The 18,807-nt window shown below is 42.6% G+C and overlaps 1 protein-coding gene across 1 annotated transcript in view; it reads left to right on the top strand.

The window, feature by feature from the left end:
* The window catches only part of SLC25A20 (solute carrier family 25 member 20), a 31,853-nt gene that overhangs the window by 2,372 nt on the left and 10,674 nt on the right, over window positions 1-18,807 (top strand). Inside the window, exons 2-4 of the mRNA XM_029243977.1 lie at window positions 4,393-4,485; window positions 8,410-8,537; window positions 11,893-11,983. Of these exons, the coding sequence (XP_029099810.1) occupies window positions 4,393-4,485; window positions 8,410-8,537; window positions 11,893-11,983 (312 nt within the window). The remainder of the gene's footprint in view (window positions 1-4,392; window positions 4,486-8,409; window positions 8,538-11,892; window positions 11,984-18,807) is intronic.

Raw genomic sequence — 18,807 nt, 5'->3', positions numbered from 1 at the left:
TGCCTAGAGAGTGAGTTCCTTAGTTTGGGACATAAGGCCTTAACAAAATCAAGAATGAGAAATTTAAAGTAATAGAGGAACAGCATGATGAAATGTGTCTTGGAAAAGTTAGTATGATAGCAACCTGAGAAGAATTAGGAAGCAGAACTCAGAGCAGGAAAAATAGCAAGGAAAAAGACTGCAGAAGTATATAACTGGGTGTATCAGTTATCTCTGGCGGTGTAACAACTTATCCCAAAACTTAGTGGCTTAAAACAACAACAATAGGGACTTCCCTGGTGGTCCAGTGGTTGGGACTCTGTACTTCCACTGCGGGGGCCACGGTTCCATCCCTCGTCAGGGAGCTAGGATCCTGCATGCCGCACAGCATGGCCAAAAAATAATAATAATAACGTGTTATTATTAGGCGAGGATGTGGAGACCTCGGAACTCTTGTGCACTGTTGTTGGGAATGTAAAATTGTATAGTGACTGTGGAAAACAGTATGCCAGTTCCTCAAAAAATTAAAAATAGGATTACTATATGATCCAGCAATTCCATTTCTGGATATATACCCAAAAGAATTGAAAGCAGGGTCTTGAAGAGATATTTGTACACCCCTGTTCATAGCAGCATTATTCACAATAGCTGAAACATGGGAGCAACCCAAGTGTCCACAAATGGAAGAATGAATAAGGAAAATGTGGCATATACATACAATGGGGTGTTATTCAGCCTTAAAAAGAAGGAAATTCTGGGGCTTCCCTGGTGGCGCAGTGGTTGAGAGTCCGCCTGCCGATGCAGGGGACACGGGTTCGTGCCCCGGTCCGGGAAAATCCCACATGCTGCGGAGCGACTGGGCCCGTGAGCCATGGCCACTGAGCCTGCGCTCCGCAATGGGAGAGGCCACAACAGTGAGAGGCCCGTGTAAAGCAAAAAAAAAAAAAAAAAAAAAAAGAAGAAGGAAATTCTGACCTTGCAACCACATGGATGAATACTGTAAACATTAGGCTAAGTGAATTAATTTACTAATTAATAAACTAATTCAGTTTTATAAGTCAGAAAGAATTCTGGATGGTGGTGACGGTTGCACAACGTTATGAATGTATTTAATATCACTGAACTGTACACTTAAAAATGGTTGAGATGGTAAATTTTATGTGTATTTTATGACAGTAAAAAAAAAAAAAAAAACAACCCAAACTGGGGGGATTTCCCTGGTGGTCCAGTGGTTAAGACTCTGTGCCTCCACTGCAGGGGGCGCGGGTTCGATCCCTGGTCAGGGAACTTCCGCATGCCATGCAGTGTGGCCAAAAAAATAAAGAAATAAAAAATAAAATAAAATAGTTAAGGAAAAAAATGGGCAAAGGATCTGAATAGACATTTCTCCAAAGAAGATATACAAATGGCAATAAACACATGAAAAATATTCCACATCATTATCCATCATGAAAATGTAAATAAAAATCACAGTGAGATACCACCTAACACCCACTATGATGGCTATAATTCAAAATAAATAAATAACAGGTGATGGGATGTGGAGAAACTGGAACATTCATACAATGCTCTTTGGAAAACAGTCTGGCAGTTCCTGAAAAGGTTAAACATAGAGTTAGCATATGACCCAGCAATTCTCCTGTGATGGTTAATTTTATGTGTCAACTGGGCTGTGGGGTGTTCAGATATTGGTCAAACATTGCTCTGGGTGTATCTGTGAGGGTGTTTTTGGATGAGATTAGCATTTAAGGTAGACTAAGTAAAGTAGATTGCCCTCCCTAATGTGGGTGGCCCTATTCCAGTCAGTTGAAGGCCTCAATAGAACAAAAAGCTGAAACTCCTCCCTCCTGACTGATTGAGCTGGGACATTGGTCTTTTCCTGCCTTTGGACTCAAACTGAAGCATTGGCTCTTCTTAGGTCTTGAGGCTGCCAGCTTTTTTTTTTTTTAACACCTGTATTGGAGTATAATTGCTTTACAATGTTGTGTTAGTTTATCTGCCAGCTTTTGAACTGGGACTTGAACCATCAGCTCTCCTGGTTCTCAGGTCTTCAGACTTGAACTATCCTATTGACTTTCTTGGGTCTCCAGCTTACTGATTGCAGGTCTTAGGATTTGTCTGCCTCCATAATTGTGTGAGCCAATTCCTTATAACAAACAAACAAATAAATAAATCTACATGTCCTATTGGTTCTATTTCTCTGGAGAATCTTGACCAATACAATTATGCTTGGGTAATATAATATCCAAGGGAATTGAAAACATAATATCCACACAAAAACCTGCACACAAAAGTTTATAGCACTATTATTCATAATAATAAAAGTGGAAAAATGTAATTTGTCATTATCTGATGAGCAGATAAACAAAACATGGTGTATTTGTACAGTGGAATACTATTTACCCATAAAAAGTAATGAAGGACTGATATATTCTACAACATAGATGAACTTTGAACACATTATGCTAAGTAAAAGAAGCCAAGTGTGAAAGACCACATATTGTACGATTTATTTATATGAAATATACAGAATAGGCAAATCCATAGAGATGGAAGCTATATTAGTAATTGCCAGGGGCTGAGAGAAGAGGGGAATGGGGAGTGACTACTAATGGGTATGGTGTTTCTTTTTGGGGTGATGAAAATATTCTAAAACTGATTATAATGAAGGTTGCACAACTCTGCAAATACACTAAGAAGCACTTAACTGTATACTTTAAATGGGTGAATTTTATGGTATACGAATTATATCTTAATAAAGCTGTTTAAAAAAACCCAATACTGAACCAAAGACCCTCTCCTTCAACCAAAAGCAACAAAAAGATGCTGGCCAGGACTGTACTAATCTGAAGGATTGGCTTCTGTGTGGTTCATTCACAGGCTGGCAGTTAGTGCTGGCTGTTGTCAGGAGGCCTTCTTTCCTCCACACATGACCTCTTCAGACTGCTTGAGTATCCTCATAACATGGTGGCTGACTTTCCCCAAAGCAAATAACCTGAGATGAAGACAGGCAGAAGCTGACCTTTCTGTCACCTAGCCTTGGAGAAGTCACATAGCATCAAAACCACTACATTCTGTTTGATAGAAGTGAGTCACTGAGTCTGGCCCACATCCAAGGGGAGGAGAATTAGGATTAACTTTTTTTTTTTTTTTTTTTTGCGGTACGCGGGCCTCTCACTGTTGTGGCCTCTCCCGTTGCGGTGCACAGGTTCCGGACGCGCAGGCTCAGCGGCCATGGCTGACGGGCCTAGCCGCTCCGTGGCATGTGGGATCTTCCCAGACCGAGGCACGAACCCGTGTCCCCTGCATCGGCAGGTGGACTCTGAACCCCTGTGCCACCAGGGAAGCCCAGGATGAACTTTTGAAGGGGAAGAGTATCAAAGAGTTAGTGGGCATATTTGAAAACCATCACACTGGGTAAGAATAGGTGAGGACTTGGCCTAGGAGAAGACTTCAGATGGAGAGAGGAAGAAATTAGGATTCTGGAAGACTCTTGAAGGAACTCTCCAAAAGCCTTGGTGCCTATGTGAATAAGAGGAGCAGAAGCAACAGGAAGTGGTCGGATGCTAGAGTTTCAAATCCTGAGAAAGAGGGTAGCCTGATGGCTCTGGCACAAATGGGTGATTCATCAAAAGGATGAGATTCTGGAGGTGATATGAGTAGGGACAGCTTCTCCAGGCAGTTTGAAATGTAGCCCAAAAGGTGGGGAGAGAAGGTCTGAAGATGGCTGAGTAAAAGTCATCACTGAGCAGAAGCTGAAGCCCTGGAATCTGAGTTTTCTAAAAGGGATAGTGGAACAGATGAGTAGGGTACTTAGCCTTGGAGGACGCCTGGAGTAGAAAAGGAGACAAAGGAAGGAGTACCAAGAAGGGAGGTTTAAAGAGAGACAGTTTGAAGCATTGGATACACCAAAAGGTGGAGAAGGATGAGGACCAAGAAAAGTAGGATCAAATCCACCTCACTCCAAAATATCTTTGTTGCGCACCTTACCTAACCACCGACAAGGCACTTCAAATGGGTGTGGAGAGTGCCTAGAGCTGAACTGAGCTTTGCATTCACTGGCACATGATTTGAACTCACTAAACCCAGCCTCCTCATTTGTAAACTGGTAGTACTTATTCCACTGGATCATTGTGGGATCCATTAGGTAAGAAATAAATAGCAAAAGTAAGTGGCTGAGGAAATCAGAGGAACTGTGACTCTCTCCAAAAGCATGCTACTAATGACTTGTGAGTACAGGGTTTGAATAAACTGGAGGAAAGAGAAGTCTGAATCCAGCAGATAAAGTGAATGCTGAAGACATGCACAGAGGTGCAGCTTTCTCTGTTAAGAGTTTAGCAGACAGTTGGGCCATTGCTACCGACAGGCAGTTCTGATTCTGGGAAATGACTGTATTTTAACTTCTGGTTTCAGGTCCGACTGCAGACGCAGCCCCCAAATTTGCCTGGACAGCCTCCCATGTATTCTGGGACCTTTGACTGTTTCCGGAAGACTCTTATGAGAGAGGTACGGAATCTTGGTGCTGGGCATTTCTCTTATTCAGAGGAACAGTTTCACAGGGTTTATTTATTACTTCTCTGGGGGATAGGGTGACTTTGCATAGTTCTCTTGGAGGTCTAGCCCACAGCTGTGGCTCTCTCACCGTGCCATCCTATGCCCTCCTATTGTCATCGCTCTGGAGTCTTTGATAGTTCCAGCTACTGTTTTATGTGAATGACTGAAGCTAATAAAATGGTTCTAAAATTGTTCTCTCTTTTGGAAGGCACAATTTAGACCACAGGGAATTCATGAGGAATAGTTGGAGACGTGAAATAGAAGAAAATGCAAATCTGGATCAGTCAGTTTGACAGGGATCAGTGTCAGAAGTTCACATAAAATGTGGAGGAAGAGTCAGCCAGTCTGAGGAACAGTGAAAGAAGCTAGCAGAGTCTTCAAACCCCTAGACTAAACTAACTAAAGGAAACTAAATTGCTTTGAGGTTATTGAATTACATAGTAATTTTTCAGATATTTCTTAAAGTGAAAACATGGGATTTTAAAAAAGGTTTAATTACTAGTGATGTTTATTTCTGACTTCATTAGCACATATGTGACAAGACCTTGTTGAGAACTTTTCCTTTGTTTCCTAAAATATAACTCTAATATGAATAAATATATATGTAGTGTTTATTAAATATACAGAAACCGAGAAGCAGGTGTCACCCAGATAAAGAGGGGATGCTGGTGATTGATGGACTCGGTCTGGGAGGAAAAGTTGTTCCCAGGGTTCCTGCAGGACCCAGGCATGGGAGGAAGATTTTGAGGTGGAGCCTACCCAACCACCCATGCGTGAGACGGTGCTGCCTTTTCTTCTGTAAGGCTCTCTTCCTTTCATCAGCCCAGAATGGAGTCTGATCGGTGTCCAGTGGAGTCTTTGGGCTTCAAGTCAGCTAAGAGTTCTCTGCCTTTACAGAGAGGCAGGATTACATGCCTCTTGGTCAGCAAATGTTATTGAGGACCTATTCAGCGCCTGGGCAGTGTGCTGGGTGCTGGAGGCCTGGTGAGAATGGCTCATATAAACCCAACTCTCTGCAGAGTTGAATAGGCTTCTTTAGTTTATGTTTGTGCTTGTCTCTGGGTTTTGCTGTGCCAGATTGAGCTCTCTGCTTTCTGGTGCTGCCAGACGGGTCTTGGTTGTGCTGCATGGAACTGGGTAGGCCAGACAGTGGAAGGAAGGCTAGAGGAGTTGTTGGGAGGCGTGGGTTTGGCCCTCAGGCCTTGGGCATCCTCTCAGCCCAGGTGGGAAGCTGTGGGAGGGGCTTTTGGAGGGCTTTGTCACCTGCTGCTTTTGCAGATCCTTCTCAGAACTTTCTCTTTCTATTCACCTTTCCTATTTACCTCCTCTGCACTTTGTCCTTGGTGAGTCTGCTTACAGCCTGTAGCAGTGCTAGACCTTTGCAGGATCTGGGAGGAGTACTGACGGGTACAGTTGTGCCCCTTGAGTTCTGGAAAGAAGATGGGTTGTGAATGGTCAGGGTCTGTAGCGAGGCAGGTTCTCCAGCCTAGGTCTGTGGACCCTCTCAGTGTGCAACTCCACCCTGTTTCTCCTGCTACTTTCTGTAGGGAGCAACTTTAACACTTTTTTGTGTTTTGTTTTAAAAATTGTCCCCTATTTGTATTAAAATGATACAAGCACTTAGTTTGCTACTGAAGGACTTGTAACAAAGTAGCCCTCCCACCCCAATTCTCTAGAGGTTATTTTCAGCTTTCTCAGTTATTAATGCTGTTTTCTACCTAGATGCATACGTGTATTTTATACATTTAAAAATGTGTTTTAAAACTAACACAGGGACTTCCCTGGTGGTGCAGTGGTTAAGAATCCACCTGCCAATGCAGGGGACATGGGTTCCAGCCCTGGTCCGGGAAGATCCCACATGCCGTGGAGCAGCTAAGCCCGTGCGCCACAACTACTGAGCCTGCGCTCTAGAGCCTATGAGCCACAACTACTGAAGCCCGTGCACCTAGAGCCCATGCTCCACGACAAGAGAAGCCACCGCAATGAGGAGCCCGCACATGGCAACAAAGAGTAGCCCCCGCTCGCCACAGCTAGAGAAAGCCCAGGCGCAGCAACGAAGACCCAATGCAGCCAAAAATAAATAAATAAATTTATTTATTTTTTAAAAAATATAACTAACACAACATTGTAAAGCAATTATACTCCAATTAAAAAAAAGAGAGAAAAAATGTGTTTTTGCTACCTATTTGTGGTAGATGATTTTAACTCTTGCATTCCTTATCACCTTTCTGCCCTGCCCATATAATTTTATCATACTTTGTGGTTTAGTACAATTCGGTGTTTTCATGATTACAACTTTATATGTGTTTTTCTCTGTTAACTAAGTAATGTTCTATGATGTGCATTTCATTTCTTGTACAACTTTTTGTTTTTCTTGAGGTTGGGTTAAAAATTGCATCAGTTTCGTTTGCTTGTGTTTCTTTGAATCTCTGCCTCTGTCATCCTGTACCCTAAATGCCCTGTAGAATACCTTTTTGTTTGGTTTTCCACACTGCCTAAATAGTTATAATCTGTTGTTCCAATGTTTATTGTTTTGCTTTGTTCTTCTTGGAAAAAACAAACTCTTCCTGGAGTCCTCTATCCTCATACTCCCACGTAGACTGGTTTCTTCCCAGGCCCACTGTACCAGACACCATCCTGGAAATCCCCTTCATCTCTCTTGGGCCAAACTCGTGGTCTCCTGGGTCCCAGATCTTCCTCTTCCTTGATTTACTAACTTGTTTGGTTGGGATATCTATTTGTCTATTTATTGGCTACTACATAGTTGCTTTCATTATCAAGCTGTACTAGTGAAAATTGATGTGCAGTCTTGCTATTGTCTTTAACAATAAAAACCCCATGTCTTTTTTTTGGAGGGGCACACTGGGCGGCTTGAGTGATCTCAGTTTCCCGACCAGGGATTGAACCTGGGCCACAGCAGTGAAAGCCTGGAATCCTAACCACTAGGCCACCAGGGAACTCCCCTCATGTCTTAATACTTGGGAAATACAAAAATTTCGTACACCTCTAATGTCACCCCAAAGAAGTCACGTTGTACATTCTGTTTTGTAGCCTGCTTTTTATTTATTTATTTATTTATGGCTGCATTGGGTCTTCATTGCTGCATGTGGGCTTTCTCTGGTTGTGGCGAGTGGGGGTTACTCTTCGTTGTGGTGTGTGGGCTTCTCATTGTGGTGGCTTCCCTTGTTGCAGAGCATGGGCTCTAGGCACGCAGGCTCATTAGTTGTGGCTCGTGGGCTCTAGAGCACAGGCTCAGTAGTTGTGGCGCACGGGCTTAGTTGCTCCACAGCATGTGGGATCTTCCTGGACCAGGGATTGGACCAGGGATCGAACCAGGGCTCGAACCCATGTCCCCTGCATTGTTAGGCAGATTCTTAACCACTGCACCACCAGGGAAGTCCCTGTAGCCTGCTTTTTTTTCACTTAGTAGTCTCTTCTCATGTTACAATGTGATTTTATGGCTATGTGATAGTCAATTTATGGAATTCCCATAATGTGTCTCAATCTCCTATTTGAGAATTTTTAGGTTCATTCCAGAATTTTGCTACTTAATAAATTCCTGATGTCATTCTTTTCTATAGCTAAGTATTTCCTTAGAATACATTTCTAGACAGAGAATTTTCTGATGAAAGTGTAAGCTACATATTTCCAGATTGCCTTCCAGAATAGGAGCTGTTTTCAGTTTCTCCAGCAGTGTATAAGAAGACAACTATTTCTGATAAATGTGGGAGTATTCTTCCTTTTAAAAGCTCTCCTTGCTTGGAGGGGAGGTGAGGGAAGGAGGCCACAGGTCAGAGGACACACTGCTTCCCTGTTTCAGTGATGTAAAAGTTAGCTGTGTCTGTAAACAGCTTCCACTTCTGTGATTCCTTGCAGGGCATCATGGGTCTATATCGGGGCATGGCCGCCCCCATCATTGGGGTCACCCCCATGTTTGCCGTGTGCTTCTTTGGGTTTGGTTTGGGGAAGAAACTGCAACAAAAACACCCAGAGGATGTGCTCAGGTGAGTACTTACAAGCCTGGAGGACTCAATGCTGTTCTGCCTGGTGGTGTGATACAGGTTAAGGGAAAGAACCTTGGCTGACAGGCAGTGGCTGTCCTCCTGGGTCCCCAGGGCTAGCTCCTGGTTGTTCCACGTGAGGGAGGTACTTGAGTTTTCCTTTGCCCTGTGAACCAAAAGGGAAAAAGAAAAACTCAGATCCCTCCCCCACCCCCTTATTAGGTTGTCATAATTTCTTCTGTGAGGTAGTATCGCTTAACTCCACAGCATTGGGAGGTCTGAATGCTAAAATGTGTGTAAAATGCCATGAAGGTACCTGGTGCTGCAGTAATGACAGCAGCGGCCTTGTTTCCCATCACCTGGTTGGGAGAAGGGAAGGTTCCAACTTTTGTTTTACTTCTTTTTTTTTTTTTTAATTATTTACTTACTTATTTTTGGCTACATTGGGTCTTTGCTGCTTCACGCAGGCTTTCTCTAGTTGTGGTGAGAGAGGGCCACTCTTCATTGTGGTGTGTGGGCTTCTCATTGCAGTGGCTTCTATTTTTGCGGAGCACGGGCTCTAGGCATGCAGGCTTCAGTAGTTGTGGCACACGGGCTCAGTGGTTGTGGCTCTTGGGCTCTAGAGTGCAGGCTCAGTAGTTGTGGCACACGGGCCTAGCTGCTCCGTGGCATGTGGGATCCTCCCGGACCAGGGCTCGAACCTGTGTTCCCTGCATTGTCAGGCGGATTCCTAACCACTGCACCACCAGGGAAGCCCTTCATTTTAATAAAATAATTATTTCAGATATTGGTTTCTCTGGGTTTTTAAAAAATTTAATTAATTAATTAATTTATTTATTTGGCTGCATTGGGTCTTTGTTGCTGTGCACGGGCTTTCTCTAGTTGTGGCAAGCGGGGGCTACTCTTCTTTGCAGTGCACGGGCTTCTCATTGTGGGGGCTTCTCTTGTTGTGGAGCACGGGCTCTAGGCGCGTGGGCTCAGTAGTTGTGGTGTGCAGGCTTCAGTAGTTGTGGCATGCAGGCTCAGTAGTTGTGGCTTACGGGCTCTAGAGTGCAGGCTCAGTAGTTGTGGCGCACGGGCTTAGTTGTTCCACAGCATGTGGGATCTTCCCGGACCAGGGCTTGAACCCGTGCCCCCTGCATTGGCAAGCGGATTCTTAACCACTGCGGCACCAGGGAAGTCCCTGGTTTCTCTGTTAAAGTGAAATAAATTAGTATATTTCCTTTCAGTAAACTTTAAGTTAGATTTGGGTATGAAGAGGCAGATGAGGCAGAATTATAGTTCAGAATTTACAAAGTAGTTAATGAAAACAGGCTTCTTGGGATGCAGGGGAATTCTGAGTTGAAACATGGGATGACAAGGCACACTCAGTCTGAGCCGTGCAGGCTGACAACTCCTGGGAGTGGCTGCAGGCAGCACAGGACCCTGGCTAGGCTTGGGATTGGGAGCTCAAGGGAGGCAGCCCAGGGTGCCATGTGGTTGTTTTCTGTCACTACTTCAGGCCACAGCAGGCTGAGTAAGGGTCTGGACATAGATAGAAATGCTCATAATGTGAAACTCTATTTTTGGAGTCCTTGTGACCCTCTGAATGTGACCAGCTTCTATAAAAAGCCACAGGTGGTCCCAAATGTGGGTGTGTGGGGCTTCCTTTTGAAACTGTGTTTGACTGTTGGTAGTCCAAATGTCCTATGGACACATGTCCTCTTTGAGCACCTGGTCTTTTAGCTCATGTGCCAGCTCACACGGGCCATGCACAAGAACCCCTGTGGGGTCACTGCTAGTACTTCAGCCTGTAGGTTGTATTCCCTATATTATGGTGTCAGTCCTCAGAGAAGCACCCTTCCTGCTTAAGCAAAGGTTGAGACACTCAGGTTCCTGCCCCCATAATCCTGCCGTGCTCTGAATCCTGAATGTCAACCCTGCCACCTTCCCCTCCCTGCAGTAGTGTTTGGGGACAGTATGGAAAGGAACATTACCAGGACCTCGGGTCCAGCACTCACAGATGCTTCCCTCATGTGGGGGTGAAGGGTGGCAGAATGGGCCACCCATGTAGGGTGTCTGCATGGTACCCTGTGCACACATAGACCCTGTTCAGAGGAAAGTCCTCAGTCCCAGGAGATGGAGGTATGTCCAGCCTAAGGTCTGGGCATACATGGAAGAACATATGTTGGTCTCATGAGGGGAAGTTTTGTTGCTGAGAGGACTCCTCTTGGGGACAGCAGTGTGGACTGAGACTGTAAAGGAGGCCATGCATGAAAGCAAGCCTCCTGACTGTTGAACAGTCAGCTTGTGTGCTGGGCTTGCATGCCTGAGGTAGTTGTGTGAGTGCCTGGAAAAAACAGGACCATTGAGACTGGTGCCCTGGAAGGAAGGACCTGAAGTGGATGTCTCCCTTTCCCCATTTGACATCCGTTCTCTGGGTTTTGGGCTCCTTGTAGTGTGGGACAGGCCTGAAGGCTCAGCTATCAGAGGCTTGGGGTTAGGAGGGGCCTGCGGCCCAGGCAAGAAAGTGAAGTTTTTCAACAACATTTGCTAAATTGTGGGGACACTATTGAAATGCTAATTGTAGCTCTGTACTCCACTGCCTCCAGACCAGTCTGGTATAATCTTAGAAAGAAAAGGAGATGCCAGAGGTGGGACAGGCCGTGACACCAGGAGCCTCCAAATATTCAATGTGGTTCATTCTGTGAGGACCATGGTGAGGATCCATATCTCTGGCCACTGGGGGACTGTTCCCTGCATGGAAGGCCACAGGACCCATCATGTCTGTGGGTACCATCCCTGACTGGGCCCTTCCCAGCATCTTACAGCACATTCCTCACAACTGGCCTGGCTGGCCCCCTTAGCCTGTGGAAGTGGCCACAGCCATTCCTCCGGCCTTGACACCGTCCTTTGTGAATCTTGGCTTAAAATGTTCTCAGGCCCTTGGTGATCCAGAGGAGGCGAGATTGGAGGGGAACTGGGGTTGATTGAGGTCTGCATTCTGGGTTAGAGGCTTTTTTCCGCAACAACCCTGAACTTTACAGATCAAGGCTCAGAGAGGCCTGGAAACTCGTCCATAGTCACTGTGCATGGCAGGCCGGGGAGGAAACTTCTCCCATGGGTGAGGCCATCTGAGTGTGCATGTGGGCCTCGTGACCAAGCTCATATTGCTCTTGGCACTGAGACCCCTGCCTTGGGAAATTTGATGTCAGAATATACCTAGACCTTGGGTTTTGTGTGAAATATGCTTTATTTGTTCTGGACTTCTGCCCAGTCCAAGTACTTATTTTTTCTTTCAAAGTCCTCTTTGCTGGGATTGCCTCTGTTCTGGGTGGTTAGTCACAGGTTCTTGCCTCTCGTTTTTTTTTCAATATAGCTACCCCCAACTATTTGCAGCTGGGATGTTATCTGGTGTATTCACCACGGGAATTATGACCCCTGGAGAACGGATCAAGTGCTTGTTACAGGTGAGGGTGTGATCTGGGGTGGGGGGATATGATTTGGGGGGAGGTGGCTAGCTTTTTCCATTGGGTATACAATTTTGTGCGGATGTTTATGTCCTTTCACCCTTTATAAAGACTTCAGGTCAGGTGTGCAAAACAGTTTCAAGGTTTTCAGGAACATGGAAGCAATCGTAGTAGAATCAAGAACCAGGACAGTGTAACAAATCAACTGTCACACCTGTGACGGGTGAGCTCAGACTTATCCACCCTAATTAGCAGCTACTTCAGGAACTCTGAAAGGTAAGTCATGTCTCATCAGAGGTGGAAGGGAGGCTGCTCCTGCCTAACATGTTAGGTCTCTGCCATTTGCCCAAAGGCTCAGTGCCCTTAAAGTGTCTGTCTTGTTCCCAGGCCAAGGGTGTGAACTGACTACCTGCCTTACCACACAGGGCTCCTTTTTAAAAAAGTGTTACTGCTTTTTTCTTCTAATGGCTGAAGCAATTTAACACACAGTCTTTACTAGAAAAATTTTGGTAATGCAGAGAAGCACACAGAAAACAATGTATTTATCACCCATGATACCACCCCACTGTTATGCTTTCTGTGTGAATTCTTCTAGTCTTTTTGGTAAACTTGTATTAAAAAAAGTTATCTTTTGAAATAAAATTGGGGTCACATATTGCAATAGTTTTGTAACCAGTTTTTTTCATTTGATATGTCACAATATTTTTGTGATTTTTTTTTTCTCAAGCGTCATTTTCTGTATTTTATTTCAATACATGGCTGTCATTTACCCAATAATACCTTATCTGGGGACATGACAAATTATATGCCATAGTGAAGATCTTTGTAAATAAGTCTCTGCATGTGTTCCTGATTATTTTCTTAGGATAAATGTCTAGACTTGAAATTAGTATGATTAAAGGTAGGTACTTATTTTTTTTAAGGTATGTACTTTTTAAAAAGGTTTTTAATGCATTTTACTAAATGGCCCTCCTATAAAAGTCTGTCATTTTCTATTCCTGTCAAAAGTATAAGAGCTCTTACTTCCCAGCAGATTCTGTGGCATCTAATTTACAATCTCTGCTAGTCTGATGGGTGAAAAATTTGCATTGTTTTAATTTTTCTTGCTTTTAATTGTCAGTGGGGTTAATTTTTTTGATGCATATTAGCTGTTTGTATTTTTCCTTTGTGAAATGCCTATTTGTGTTCTTTGCTCATTTGTTTGTTTTTCTATTATAAAAGCTTTGGACATGTTTGAATTTATTATTTTGTTTTATTTATTTATTTTTGGCTGTGTTGGGTCTTCATTGCAGCACAGGCTCTCTCTAGTTGCTGCGAGCAGGGGCTACTCTGTTGCGGTGCACGGGCTTCTCATTGTGGTGGCTTCTCTTGTTGCAGAGCACGGGCTCTAGGCACGCGGGCTTCAGTAGTTGCAGCACACGGGCTCAGTAGTTGTGGCACGCGAGCTCTAGAGTGCAGGCTCAGTAATTGTGGCGCATGGGCTTAGTTGCTCTGCAGCATGTGGGATCTTACCGGTTCAGGGATCGAACCCGTGTCCCCTGCATTGGCAGGCGGATTCTTAACCTCTGTGCCACCAGGGAAGTCCCCAATTTATTATTTTTTAAAATTTTTATGCAATTTTTAAAGGTTACACTCCATTTACAGTTATTACAAAATATTGGCTGTATTCCCCAAGTTGTACAATACATTCTTGTAGCCTGTCTTACACCCAATAGTTTGTGCCTGTCACTCCCCTACCCCTAAAACCTTTGGACATATTAAGGTTATTAATTTCTTATCATATTTGGCAAGTCTTTTTCATGCTTTGCATTTGTCATTTAATTTTGTGCATTTTTTAAATTAAATTTTTTATTTTGAGATACTTATAGATTCACATACAGTTGTAAGAAGTAATACAAAGGGAAATAAAGAAATAAATAAAACAAAAGGATCCCATGTACCCTTTACTCAGTTCTTCCACAGAGGTAATATATTGTAAAATTATAGTACAATATCGCAACCAGAATATTGACATTGTTACAGTCAAGATACAGAACAATTCCATCATGCCAAGGATCCTTCATGTAGCCCTTTAATAGCCACATTCACTTCTCATACCCCACTCCAGTCCTTAACCACCCCAGCAACCACTAATCTGAATTCTATAAGCCTGTAATTTCAAGACTTATATAAATGGAACTATACAGTATGTAAACTTTTCAGATTGGCTTTTTCAACTCAACCTAATTTTCTGGAGATTCATACAGATTGTTGCTTATGTGAATAGTTCATTCCTTTTTAGTAGTCCATGGTGTGGATGTACTAGAAATATGTTTAACTTTTCATCCATTGAAGGACATCTGGGTTGTTTTCAGTTTTTGGCTATTATAAATAAAGATGCTATAAACATTCATGTACAGAGGTTTTTCTGAGAAAATCAGTCTTCATTTCTCTGGGATAAATGCCCAGGAGTATAATTGCTGAGTCATGTGGTAGTTGCATGTTTAGTGGGGGTTTCTTTGGGGTTTTTTTGCCACGCCGCGTCAGCATGTGGAATCTTAGTTCCCCCATCAGGGATCAAACCTGTGTACCCTGAAGTGGAAGCGTGGAGTCTTAACCACTGGATCTCCAGGGAAGTCCCATGTGTGTTAGTTTTTAAAGAAACTACCAAACAGTTTTTTCAGAGTAGCTATATCATTTTACATTTCCACCAGCAATATATGAGTGATCCAGTTTCTCTGCATCCTCACCAACATTTGGTGTTGTCACTGTTCTTAATTTTAGCCATTCTGATAGGTGTGTAGTGATATCTCATTTAATTTGTATTTTCCTAATAGCTGAGGATGTTGAACATCCTTTCCTGTGCTCATTTGCTATATGAATATCCTGTTTGGTGAAATGTTTGTTCATGTTTTGCCCATTTTCTAATTGGATTATTTGTTTGTTTGTTTGTTTGTTTTGTGGTATGTGGGCCTCTCACTGTTGTGGCCTCTCCCGTTTGCGGAGCACAGGCTCCGGACGCGCAGGCTCAACGGCCATGGCTCACAGGCCCAGCTGCTCCGCAGCATGTGGGATCTTCCCGGACCGGGGCACGAACCTGTGTCCCCTGCATCGGCAGGCGGACTCTCAACCACTGCGCTACCAGGGAAGCCCATTTGTTTTTTTTATTATTGAGTTTTGAGAGTACTTTATTCTAGATACTAGTGCTTTGTCAGATATCTGGTTTGCAAATATTTTCTCCCAGTCTATAGTTTGTCTTTTCATCCTCTCAACAGAGTCTTTTGAGCAAACATTTAAAATTTTGATGAAGTCCAGTTTGTTAATTTTTCTTTTATGGATTGGGTTTTGGGTGTTTGGGGCATCAGGTCTTAAGAACTCTTTACCTAGCCTGCAATCCCAAAGATTTTCTAATATGTTTTTTCCAAAAGTTTTATCTATAGTTTACCTTTTACATTTAAGTCTGTGACTCCATTTTGAGTTAATATTTGTATTATGTATGAAAATTAGGTCAGAGTTGTTGTTTTTTTTCTTTTCCCTAGGGCTGTCCAATTGCACCATACCATTTGCTGAAGAGACTTATCTTTCTTCCACTGAATTGTGTTTGCATCTTTGTTAAAAGTCAGTTGAGCATATTTGTGTGGGTCTACTTCTGGGTACTCTAGTTTCTTCCATTGATTTATGCATCTGTCCCTTCACGAATACTACACAGTCTTGATTAGTATAGCCATATACTAAGTCTTGAAATTGACTAGACTGATGCCTCCCACTTTATTCTTTAAAAAAAAAATGGGGACTTCCCTGGTGGCGCAGTGGTTAAGAATCCGCCTGCCAACACAGGGGACACGGGTTTGAGCCCTGGTCCGGGAAGATCTCACATACCTCGGAGCAACTAAGCCCATGCACCACAACTGCTCAGCCTCTGCTCTAGAGCCTGAGAACCACAACTACTGAACTCGTGTGCCACAACTACTGAAGCCTGTGCTGCTTCACAACAGGAGAAGCCACCGCAATGAGAAGCCCCGCGCACTGCAACGAAGAGTAGCCCCCGCTTGCCGCAACTGGAGAAAGCCCGCGTGTAGCAATGAAGACCCAACACAGCCAAAAATAAATAAATTAATTAATTAATGAAAAAAAATTGTTCTAGCTATTCTAATTCCTTTGTATTGGGTTGGCCAAAAAGTTCACTCGGGTTTTTCTATAACATCTTACAGAAAACATTTTGGCCAACCCAATATTTCTATGTAAATTTTAGGGTAATTTAGAAAATTGAGAAAAATCTTGCTGAGATTATGTTAAACCTATAGGTCAATTTGGGTAGAATTAACACATTATTTTGAGTCTTCCAATACATGGACATGTTATATCTCTCCATTTATTTAGAACTTTAATTTCTTTCATCAGCATTGTGTAGTTTTCAGCATATAAGCTCTTAATGTGTTTTCTTATATACCTAAGTGCTTCTCTCTTAATTTGACTTTGTAAAATGGCATTGTAAATGGTATTATAATTTTAATTTTGTTGTCTACATTTTCATTGCTAGTTTGTAGAAATACAATAAATTTTTGTATGTTAATCTTGTATCATGTGAACCTTCCTGAATGCCCTTATTCTAGGATTTTTTTTTGGTAGGTTCCTTGGGATTTCCTATGTAGATAATCATGTTATTTGCAAATAGGGACAGTTTTATTTCTTCATTTCTAATCTATTTACCTTTTATTTCCTTATTTCACTGGCTAGAATTTCCAGTACTGTGTTGAATAAGAGTGATGAGAGTGGATATTTTTACCTTGTTCCCAATCTCATGGGGAAGTGTTCACTATTTCACTGTTAAATATGATGTTAGGTGTAGTTTTTTGTTTGTTTGTTTAGTTTTTTTGGCCGCACCACGCTGCATGCAGGATCTTAGTTCCCTGAACAGGGATGGAACACGGTGCCCCCTGCAGTGGAAGTGCGGAGTCTTAACTACTGGACCACCAGGGAGGTCCCAGATGTAGTTTTTTTGATAGATGCTCTTTATCAAGTTGAGAAAGTTACCTTCTATTCCTCTTTTTCTGAGAGTTTTCTCGTAAATGGATATTGACTTTTGTCAAATTCTTTTTCTTCATTTATTAATGTGATCATGTGATTTTTCTCCTTTAACCTCTTATACGGTGAATTACATCAATCGGTGTTTGAATCCTGAACCAATTTTGAATTGCTGGAATAAACCCCCCAGCTTGGTCATAGTTTATAATTCTTTTTATATACTGCTGAGTTCTATTTTCTTATATTTTGTTAAGTATTTTTGCATCTATAGTCATGAGAGATACTAGTCTGTCAGTTATTTTTCTGTGTTGTCTTTGTCTGGTTTTGATATCAGAATAATGCTGTCTTCATAAAATGAATTGGAAATTGTTCCCTCTTCTATTTTCTGAGAGGGATTATGTAGAATTGGTGTTAATTTTCCTGTAAACATTTGGTAGAATTTTATAGTGAAACCATATAGGCTTGGAGATTTTGGGGGAGGAATTATTAAATTATGAATTCAATTTTCTTAATAGTTACAGGGCTATTCAAATTACTTATTTCATATTGGGAAAATTTTGGTAGTTTTTTTTTTTTATATTTTATTTATTTGGTTGTGCCCGTTCTTAGTTGCGGCAGGCGGGCTCCTTAGTTGTGGCTTGCCAGCTCCTTAGTTGTGGCATGTGAACTCTTAGTTGCGGTTGCATATAGGATCTGGTTCCCTGACCAGGGATAGAACCTGGGCCTCCTACACTGGGAGCACGGAGTCTTATCCACTGCGCCACCAGAGGAGTCCCTGTGGTAGTTTTTGGTTTTGTTTTTTTATCTAAGTTGTCAAATGTGTGTGTGTGAAGTTCTTTGTAGTATTCCCGTATTGTCCTTTATACACTGGCAGATTCTGTGGTGTTATCTTCTGTTTTATTCCTGGTATTAATAATTTGTAGGGCTTCCCTGGTGGCACAGTGGTTAAGAATCCACCTGCTCATGCAGGGGAAACGGGTTTGAGCCCTGGTCCGGGAAGATCCCACATGTTGTGGAGCAACTAAGCCCATGCGCCCCAACTACTGAGCCTGCACTCTAGAGCCGCGAGCCACAACTACTGCAGCCCTCGTGCCTAGAGCCTGTGCTCCTCAACAAGAGAAGCCAGGGCAATGAGAAGCCTGCACACCACAACGAAGAGTAGCCCCCGCTTGCCACAACTAGAGAAAGCCTGCGTGCAGCAGCGAATACCCAACACAGCCAAAAATAAATAAATTAATTAATTAATAAAAAACCAATAATTTGTGACTTCTCTCTTTTTTTTTCTTTGTCAGCCTCACTTGAGGTTTGTCAGTTTTATTGATCTTTTCAAAAAAGATTTTTCTTTCTTTCTTTTTTTTTTTTTGGCCATGCCACGTGGCTTGCGGGATCTCAGTTCCCTGAATCCAGGCCACAGCAATGAAAGCCCAGAATCCTAACCACTAGACCACCAGGGAACTCACCTCATTGATTTTCTTTATTGTTTTTCTGTTTTCAATTTCATTGGTTTCTGCTTGTTTTTTTTTTATTATTTCCTTCCTTTTGCTTGTTTTGGGTTTTGTTTGCTTTTCTTTCTTTTTTTTTTTTAGGTGTTTGAGGTGCAAGCTTAGATTATTGTTCTGAGGCTTTTCCTCTTTTCTAACATATGCAGTCAGTGCTATAAAGTTTCCTCTCAGCCCTGCTTTAGCTATGTCCCACAAACTTCAACATATTTTAATTTTCAGTCAGTTCAGTGTGTTTTCTTTCTTTCTTTCTTTCCTTCTTTCCTTCCTTCCTTCTTTCTTTCTTTCTTTCTTTCTTTCTTTCTTTCTTTCTTTCTTTCT

This window comes from Monodon monoceros, unplaced genomic scaffold, assembly GCF_005190385.1.
Source record: "Monodon monoceros isolate NGI ecotype Baffin Bay Population unplaced genomic scaffold, NGI_Narwhal_1 Super_Scaffold_3, whole genome shotgun sequence".
Lineage (NCBI taxonomy): Eukaryota > Metazoa > Chordata > Mammalia > Artiodactyla > Monodontidae > Monodon > Monodon monoceros.
This window is presented reverse-complemented; position numbering and strand designations above follow the sequence as displayed.